Here is a 10,188-nt window from a genome sequence, read left to right as displayed (position 1 = left end):
GTTTCCTCAGTGTACCAGAATGCCAGGGCAATAAGGTAGGAGTGGGTGGGAGAGGGAGCATCTTCATGGAAGAGAGAGGAGAGGTGAGAAGGTATAAGAGAAGGGGGAAGTGGGAAAGTGGATAAAATGTGAAATGTAAATACTTACAATATCCAATAAAAAAAGACAAAACAATTAAGAAATGACGAGTCTGCAATATCTTAGATTGGTAAATATTCCTGGAAAATCAATGAAAATGTAATGTTATAAAGATCTAATTAGCTTAACAATAATTAATTTACTAAATATGTCTGGATAAGTATTTCTTTGCTAATGGTTCATTACCAAGTTGCTAAATGATTTAGATAAGTAACAACATATGTTTGTTAGTCCCCCAAGAAATTTCTTTCACAAGGCCAGTGATTTAGAAAAAGCCTCATTCTATCAGAATGTGGAAGTTGGTTCCTGTTTCCAAAAATGGGAATAATTATCCTTATCTTTAGAAAGAGGAACTCATATTCCTCCATTAATATAGGATTGGTGCATATATTCATGTTAAGGTTAATGATGTCTACTAGGACTTTTCCATGATTTTCTTTTTTTTTTCTTTTTTTTTTTTATTGGATATGTTATTTATTCAACACCATAGGAAAAACAACAGTATCAACTAACCAAAACCTCCAGTGCTTCCAGGAAACACATGCAGTGACCCAGAGCTCCATCTTCAATTGGAGCAGAGGACAGCTTTATTAGGCATCCACTGAAGGAAAGTGCTGGGAAGGCTCAGTTCACACTGTTGGAAAATGCCAGAGGGGGAAGGCAAGAGGGAGTGGCTGGGTGTGTTGGGGATTACCCTCATAGAGGCAAGAGCCATGGGGTATGGGGTTTCTGGAAGAGAAACAGGAAAATCGGATAACATTTGAAGTTAAAACAAAGAAAATATCGAGTAAAAAAGAAAAAAATATCCTTATTTTAAATTTCCAGACATACAAAAGCTACTGTTGCCAACTATTAGTTAGAAATAATTGAGAATTTCATGTTGGAAATCGGTAATTATGCAAATGATAAAATCCTTCAATGCACTCGGTCCTGACATTTTAGTTATGCTCAGAATTGATATACTTAGTTGCATGAATAAACCTATGTTTGCTGTATTTCTGTTACAGCTTAAGCTTAGAACAATTAAGTAGAAATAAGCATAGTTTTTCTATGTAGATAGACTTTGGATAGATAGGTGTTTCTCTCATACTTCAAAGATCTTCAGAATAAACATTTAAAACATTTTAATAAAAAATCTTTTTCATATACAGAGATACATGAAGTTAAGGCAGTAACCTGATTCTCATCCAAAGAAGATAATGGGCAAAAACAAGTCATCACTTTGAGTTTGCTACAAATATATAAAATGGGCCAGTAGGTTATAAAGTGCCCTTTACTTTTACTGAGGACAGTACAGAGTCCAAACATTTGACAGGTAAGTGTCTAAGTAGTCAAAAACCCTAAGTTGTCTATACAAGGTAAGACATTCCTCCAAACTTTCTTCTTCCAAGTCAGGACTCTCAGAAATGTTTCTCCTGGTTGCCGAAGATGAGTGCCCCCACTGCTATAGATAAACTTTGTTTGACTCTCCAAGTAACCAGTAAATTTCTGTCTTTTTATACATCACAGAAGCTCTTTGTCCTTACAGTTTAAATGTATCTCTCTCGGGTCTTTTATGGCTTTGAAAGTTACAGTAATGATAGACTTCATAGCTCAACATTAATCAGTGAAGTTCTGATGATCTAAACATAGTTTCAGGCCTTAAAACTAAAATATTCTTTGGTTGCCTTCTAAGTATAAATTTTAAAATCATTTTTTATTAGGTTCCAGTTAAACAAATTCTCTACAGACCATTGGATTCAAAAAAATAGGAGAGAGTATTGAAGTACTTTGTTGAAAGTTATTAAATACAAATGAACTCGACATTGTAATAGTAATTCTTAACCTGAGAGGTCTCATAATATTTTTTATTGTATAAAGTTTAGAGATATCAGAGATAAAGCCCCTTTCTTGAACTATAATTAAAAGTATTGAGATAACCTACACTATTGCCTATTGTGTAAATTGGTTTGGAAGTTGTTTTACATAACTCACAATTGTTAGTCGTCACCAAAAGCTCTGCACTGTATTAATTTGTGTGGTTATACCTGCAATATTTCTTTTTAGCCTTTTTCTTTATCACATAGGTGGACACTTCTAATGTAACCTGTAAGAATCAGCTGAAATTGTTGTTTATATTAAAAGTTTTTTACTTCATATGTTTAGCCAGATCGTCCCAGAAGAACAGCCCTGAGCTCTTGCTGTTTGTAGTGTTTGCTGAAGTCACAGAGCCTTGGGCTAGTGAAGAATATGAACAAACATGTCTCCCAACTTGTTTTTCACTTGAACCGAAGGCCTCAGCAGCAGAGTCCAAGGAATGAAATAGTTTCAAAATTCCCAAATGGCATTCCAAATCACTTGGAATAATTAGTGTGACAGACTGAGTCATCAAAAAAATCAAAACATCCATGGTCACAAAAACTTGAGAGAAGCATATATGTACGGGACACTGTATGTTCTGTATCAAGAAAACCCAAGTACTAATAAGATGTTCTCCTGGATTCTTATCTTCTGGATTTTTCAGACTCCCAAATTTGTCTCTGCTATTGTCTTTAATATCAATAAATGTTATTACATAATCCGTGAAGAATTTCACCATGAAGGAGATGTTTTGATTGGTGCATTTTTCCCTCTTCATACCTTCTACACTGGAAGGAAAATACCACATCCAACTGTACCATATCACTATTTGGACAATTTCATACAGTACGTATAATTGTTTATTTTTCTAGTTCATAATTTTTATGACACAGAATGTGTAGTCATTAAAATTTACTTATTTTCTATATTTTATTTTGACAAATTTACTCAGAGCTTTGAAAATCTTTTTATGAATTTTATTTTTTATGTTTTTTTATCAGTCAGAATGAAACGATATGGTAACTTTGACTCTATTCATTGTAGTTTCCTCATTTGATTGATAATGATAATCTCTTATTGCCATTCTTGTTATGCCACAATGTCTGAATTATTTACAGTGTTAGGATTTTGAGGATGATTTATTACGAACCTGACCTTGCTGGTGTTAGTGTTATAGAAATACTGCTTGTGCTTGTGATATTAGATGGTGGCATTAAATGCAATCAGTTCTGAATGTTGTGATGCTTGAGTAAAGAGGCAATGTGTGTTACAGCACCCTATTTCAGAGTTGAGAAGCTCACAGTTAGAGTTGTGAATGCTTCTGTGCTCCACAGATGCTTCATCTATTGTCTTTTTTATTGTAAGTGATAGTTTGATAATTAATTTTTATTGTCAGACAACTTTTCTGTATTTACCCCTTTATTCCATTGGTTTCCATTAATTATTCTTCTTTTTATCTATGTGTCTACCAAGCTATAGTGACTGTAAGAGTTTCATTATGGTGCTGATTCTTAGCTTGAGTTAAATACTCTATGTCTATGGATAGTGTCAGACAGGTATTGTTGAGCTGGATCGAAATATTCATGTATGGTTTTAAATAAAGAATATAAGAAAGTCTTATCCCATCCAGATGATCATTTCCCTAAAGATCTTTTATGTCTGTTTAATAGAAAAATAGAACAATAATATTTGTAATTCCCTATGAATACTTGAAAAATGTGTTGGAAATTAACAAGAAGAAAATGAAAAAAGATACATGAAGAATTTAAAATCGTTATAAGTAATTTTGTCAAAATAATAATTCAAGAAAAATCAAAGAAGTTGTGAAAGTGAATTATGATGCAAAATTCAATGCTCTGGGTTTGGTAAAATCTTTTGAGGCACTGAGGCATTTAAACAAAGAATGTGCGGGAGGAATATATCTCAATGTAAATTAAAACTAAAAGACTTATTCTTTTACAAATATATTTTGAATATTTAACATATATCAAATATTAGTATATAATTTGGTTATTTAGCTAAAATATTTCATGGTAATTCTATTTTTTTAGAAAATAATATTTTCACCCCAAGTTAATGATATTTTCTTATATGCATGGTACATGGAGTAATTTTGGTTGTTGTGTGGTACCTCTTCTATTTCATTACAATTAATGCTTCTAAAAATACACTTTTCTGGTGTCCTTTTTTTTTAACACTTCAGATACCAATGTGTATGTGTAATTGTTTTCTTTGTTTTGTGCTACAGAGAGCCATTCACTGCAAAGACTTTATTTTCAGATATATGAGCAATTGATGTCTGCTTTAATCATTATAAATAAGAGAACTGATTCCTGTGAAAAATATTGAACTTGCACAATATCATAAAAACATAAGCTAAATTAATAACAAAATGCAGTCACTAGTCTTACTAGTTACCATAAGCATTAAGTACATGTAAAACAAATAGTAAGATGGAAATAGTCAAAATTTTACTGGTGTGTAATGATTAAACCTAATGATTTTTAAATACCAAGAATAACTAAAAAGCTATATTCTTAGTTCTCAAATTATTAATTACTTAAGGTCTAGGTGTATCACACTCTGAGAGGGTGCTATACACTTATTTTTAAAAAAGGGATGAGGCTTCTACTTTTTCTCCTTTCATTCATTCTTTCTTTCTTTTTTGGGCTTCATGTAGCCTGTGACTTTTTTGGGGTATTCAGAGATTTTGAGGCTAGATTACATTTATCAGTGACTGCATATTATGTCTGTTCTTTTGTGACTGGGTTACCTCACTCAGGATGATATTTTCTATATCCATCCATTTTCCTAGGAATTTCAGAAAACCATTTTTCTAATAGCTGAATAGTATTCCATTGTGTAAATATACCACACTTTCTATATCTATTTGTCTACTGAAGGACATCTTGTTTCTTTCCAGCTTCTGGCTATTATAAATAAGGTGACTATGTACACAGTAGAGCATGAGTCTTTATTGTATGTAGGAGCATCTTTAGGGTATATGCCCAGAAGTGGAATACTTGGGTTTTAGGTAGTACTATGTCCAATTTTCTGAGGACATGCCAGGCTGATTTCCAGACTGGTTGTACCAGCTTACAACCCCACCAAAAGCAGAGAAGTGTTTCCTTTTTTCTGCATCCATGACAACATCTGCTGTACATTTGAGTTTTTGGTCTTAGTCATTCTGTCTAGTTTGAGGTGGAATCTCAGGGGTATATGATTTGCATTTCGCTGATGACTAGGGATGTCAAGCATTGCCATAGGTGCTTCTCAGCAATTCTGTATTCCTCAATTGAGAATTTTTGTATAGCTCTGTACCCCTTTTTAAAATAGATTATTTGATTCTCTGGAGTCTAACTTCTTGGGTTTTTGCATTTATTGGATATTAGACCTCTATCAGTTGTGGGATCGGTAAAGATCTGTTCCCAATCTGTTGGACACCATTTTGTTTTCTTGACTGTGTCTTTAGCCTTACTGAAACTTTGCAATCTCATTAAGTCCCATTTATCAATTCCTGATCTTAGAGCCCAACCCATTCTTGTTCTGTTCAGGAAAATATTCTTTTTGCCTATGTGTTCTAACCCATTTTTTCTTCTTCTTTTTCTTTGAACAACCTTATTTTAAAAAACAAAGATAAATGAACAAATTTAAGCATTTTTGCATAAAAGTAAACGAATACAATTTTGTAATTGCTTGGCTTTTTTTCCCAAAGCTTGGATAGTGTGCATTAAGGTCTTACTAGTTACAATGAGCATAAAGTACATGTAAAACAGGATGTAACCTGGAATTAGTCAAAGTTTTCTTGGTGTGTAAGGATTGAGCATAATGTTGTTTTCTTTTGTTTTCTTTTATTTTTTTTCCTTGAACCTCACACAGTCTGTGAGTTTTTTTCTGGAGTGTTCAGAGCTTTCTGGGGTTAGTATCCCATTATCAGTGATTGCATATTATATCTGTTCTTTTGGGTCTGGGTTATCTCACTTTCTCTTTTAATAGTTTGAGTGTACTGGGTTTTATGTAGAGTTCTTTGATCCACTTGCATTTGAGATTTTTTACAATGAGCTAAGAATACATCTATGTTCATTATTCTGCATGCTGACTGCCATTTGAGCCAAACCATTTGTTGAAGAGGCTGTTCTTTTTCTATTGAATATTTTCAGTACCTTATGTTTGAGAGTTCATTTCTGGATCATCTATTCTGTTCCATTGGTCTACTGGCATATCTCTGTACCAGTACCATGCAGTTTTTAACACAATAACTTTGTAATATAGATTGAGGTCAAGGATGGCGATTTCTGCAGAAGTTTTCTTGTTGTTGAGAATAGATTTAGATATTCTAGTTTATTCCATATGAATTGGAAAATTGTTCTATATAGCTCTATTAAGAAATTTGTTAGAATTTTGATAGAAATTGCATTGAATATGTAGATTGCTTTAGGTAAGATTTCCAGTTTTACATGGTTGATCCTTCAAATCCATTTGCATGGGAGATTTTTCCATCTTCTGAGATCTTCCTCAATTTTCTTCTACACATATTTGAAGATCTTGTCACACAGGTCCTTCACTTGCTTACTTAGAGTCACATCAAGGTATTTCATAGTTTTTGTGACTATTGTGATGGGTATCCTTTCCCTAATTTCTTTCTCAGCATGTTGTCCTTTAAGCAGAGTAAGGCTACTGATGTGTTTGAGTTATTTTTATATCCAGCTCCTTTGTTAAAGATGTTTATCAGTTGTAAATGTTTTCTGGTGGAATTTATGGGGACACTCAAGTATGCCATCACATCATTTTCAAATAGTAATATTTTGACTTTTTACTTTCTGATTTGTATCCCTTTGATTTCCTTTTGCAGTCTAATTGCTCAGACCAGGTACCTCAAGTAATATATTGAATAGGTAGGGGGAGAGTAGGTAGTCTATGTAGTCCCCAATTTTAATGGAATTGCTTCAAGTTTCTCCATTATTTTGATGTTGGCTATTGGTTTGCTGTATATTGATGTTTTTATGTTTAGGTATGGGATTTGGAATCCTGCTCTTACAAGACTTCTAACATGAAAGGGTTTTTGAATTGTGTCAAATGCTTTCTCAGCATCTAGTGAGATTATCATGTGGGTTATTTTCTTTTAGTTTGTTAATGTGGTGAATTATGTTGATGGATTTTCATATGTTAAACCATCTCTGCATGTCATGAATGATGCCTTCTTAATCATGGTGAATGATCATTTTGATGTGTTCTTGGATTTGGTTTGCAAGAATTTTATCGAGTATTTTTGCATCAATTTTCATAAAGGATATTGTTCTGAAGTTCTCTTTCCTTGTAGAATTTTGTGTTATTTAGAAATGAGAGTTATTGTGGCTTTGAAAACTGAGTTTGGTAGTGTTCTATCTGATACTATTATATGGAATAGTTTGGAGAGTGTTTGCATTAGGACACTAATAAATCTGGTCCTAAGCTTATTTTGTTTGTAAGGCTTTTGATGACTGTTTCTATTTCTTTAGGTGTTATGGGATTTTTTAGATGGTTTATGTAGTCCTGATTAAACTTTGTTGTCTGGTATCTGTCTAGAAATTTATCAATTTTTATCAGGTTTTCCAAAATTTTTTAGTATAGTCATTTGTAGTAGGATCTGTGGATTTCTTGAATTTTCTTAGTTTCTGTTATTATGCCTCCTCTTTCATTTCTAATTTTGTTAATTTGGAAACTCTGTCTGTGTCCTATAGTGAGTCTGGCTAAGGGTTTATCGATCTGGTTAATTTTGTCAAAGAATAAGCTTCTCATATTTTTAAATCTTTGTATGGTTCTTTTTGGTTCTAGGTTGATTTCTGCTTTGAGTTTGATTATTTTCTGCTGTCTACTTCTCTTGGGTGCATTTGCTGCTTTTTGTTCTAGAGCTTTCAGCTGTGATTTAAAGATGCTAATGTATGTTCTCTCCAGTTTGTTTTTGGAGGCATTCAGAGATATGTGCTTTTCTCTTAGTACTGCTTTCTTTGCATCCCATAAGTTAGGTTATGCTGTGCTTTCATTTTCGATAAATTTTTTAAAATTCTCATTTTTTTCTTGATTTCTTCTTTGTCCAAATTATCATTTTGTAGAGCATGGTTCAGCTTTTATGTTTATGTGGGCTGTTTGTTGTCTTTGTTGTTATTAAAGATCAACCTTAGTTCATGGTGATCTGATAGGATACATGGAAGAATTTCTATCTTCTTATACCTATTGAGGCTTGTTTTGTGACTGACTATATGGTCAATTTTGGAAAAGGTACCGTGAGGTGGTGAGAAAAAGGTGTATTTTTTGTTGTTGTTTAAGATTGATATGTTATGAAGATGTCTATTAATTCCAGTAGGTTTATAACCTCTGCTAGTTTCACTGTGTCTCTGTTTAGTTTCTGCTTCTGATGTTGACAAGTTGTCTTGGTTTTCATTGTTTTTAATTCTTTTGCTTTCCACTTGCAATTTTATTATCTGTGATCATAGGTGATCTTGTCACTGACTGGGGCCTTTCTCTTCTGTAGATCTGAGGAACTGTGGGCTCAGGAAAAAAATTGTTAAACCATACAAGAACCCTACAAAGAAAGATATTTAGATCAAATTCCTTCAGAAACATCAATGCAAAAATACTCAATAAAATTCTTGCAAATCAAATCCAAGAACACATCGAAATGGTCATTTACCATGATCAGGTAGGCTTTGTCCCAGGGATTCAGGGATGGTTTATTATATAGAAATTCATGAATGTCATCCAATATAAACAAACTCAAAGAAAAAATCACATGATCATCTCATTAGATGCTGAGAAATCATTTGACAAAACTTACCATCTCTTCCTATTAAAAGTCTTTGAAAGATTAGGAATTCAAGACCCATTTTAAAACATAGTAAAAGGAATTAAACTCAATGGTGAGAAACTTGAGGCAATTCCACAAAAATCAGGGATTAGACAAGGCTTCCCACTCTCCATTTACCTATTCAATCTACTACTAGAAGTCTTGTCCAGTACAGGTAGGCAGCAAAAAAATAAAATAAAATAAAAATATCAAAGGGATACCCATTTGAAAGGAATAAATCAAACTATTCTTATATGCAGATAATATGATATTATACTTTAGGGACCCAAAAATTTCCACCAGAGGACCCCCCCCCATCTGATAAAAACTTCAGGAACATGTTTGCATATAAAATTAACCCAAACAAATCAGTAGCCTTCTTCTACTCAAAGATTAAACATGCTGAGAAAGAAGGTAGAGAAATGATACCCTTCACAGTAGTCCCAAATTATGTAAAATACCTTGGTGTGACACCAACCAAGAGCAAGATCTTCAAATCTCTGAAGAAGTGCATTGAAGTATATTTCAGAAGATGAAAAGATCTTTCATGCTCATGGATTGGAAGGTTCAATATTGTAAATATAGTCATTGTGCCTAAGACAATCTACAGATTCAATGAAATTCCCATCAAATTCCAACTTAATTCTTCATAGAGTTAGAAAGCAATTTTTAAATTTAATTGGAATTTAAAAAACAACTATAGCAAAAACCATTCTCAACAATAAAATAATTCCCAGAAATTCCTTACCTGAAGCTGTATTACAGAGCAATAGTCATAAAAGCTACATGGTTATTGTACAGACACAGGAAGGTATATCAATAGAACAGAATTGAAGATCCAAAAATGAACTGACACAACTATGGTCACTTAATCTTTCACAAGAAGCTAAGAACATTCAATGGAAAAATGATGGCAACTTCTACAAATTGGGCTTTTTCAATAGGCAGTCAGCACACCGAAGAATGCAGCTGGTTCCATTCTTATCTCCTTGTACAAAGCTCAAGTCCCAATGCTTTGATATCCTTCACATAAACCAAGCAAAGTGAAGTTAATAGAACAGGAAGTGGGGAAGACCTTAGAACACATAGGCAATGGGAAAATTTTTTAACAGAATGTCAATGGGTTATGATCTAAGATCAAGAAACATTTAATAAAACTTCTTAAAATATTAAAGCTTCTGTCAGGCAGAGGATACTATCAAACAGACAAATGGCATCCAATAGATGGAGATAAGTTCTTTACAAATCTAATATCTGATAGAGGGCTATTATCAAATATATACAAAAAAAGTAACAGAAGTAGACTCCAAAAATATCAATCTCCTACATCATTGCCATTGCATTCATTTACAATTGGGAAATTCGCCTTCACAGTACCAAAAGCCAAT

At 33.0% G+C, this 10,188-nt stretch overlaps 1 protein-coding gene across 1 annotated transcript in view; it reads left to right on the top strand.

Moving 5' to 3' along the window:
* Nucleotides 1-2,605: 2,605 nt before the first annotated feature.
* Nucleotides 2,606-10,188, top strand: part of LOC308439602 (vomeronasal type-2 receptor 116-like) — a gene marked incomplete at both ends in the record, with an annotated part of 35,243 nt that continues 27,660 nt past the window's right edge. Inside the window, 1 exon segment of the mRNA XM_080941480.1 lies at nt 2,606-2,823. Coding sequence (XP_080797606.1) covers nt 2,606-2,823 — 218 coding nt within the window.

Source organism: Micromys minutus (genome assembly GCF_963924665.1).
Source record: "Micromys minutus genome assembly, chromosome: 30".
In the NCBI taxonomy this organism is placed as follows: Eukaryota; Metazoa; Chordata; class Mammalia; order Rodentia; family Muridae; genus Micromys; species Micromys minutus.
The sequence above is the reverse complement of the archived record's forward strand: the minus strand, read 5'-3'. Positions and strand labels throughout refer to the sequence as shown.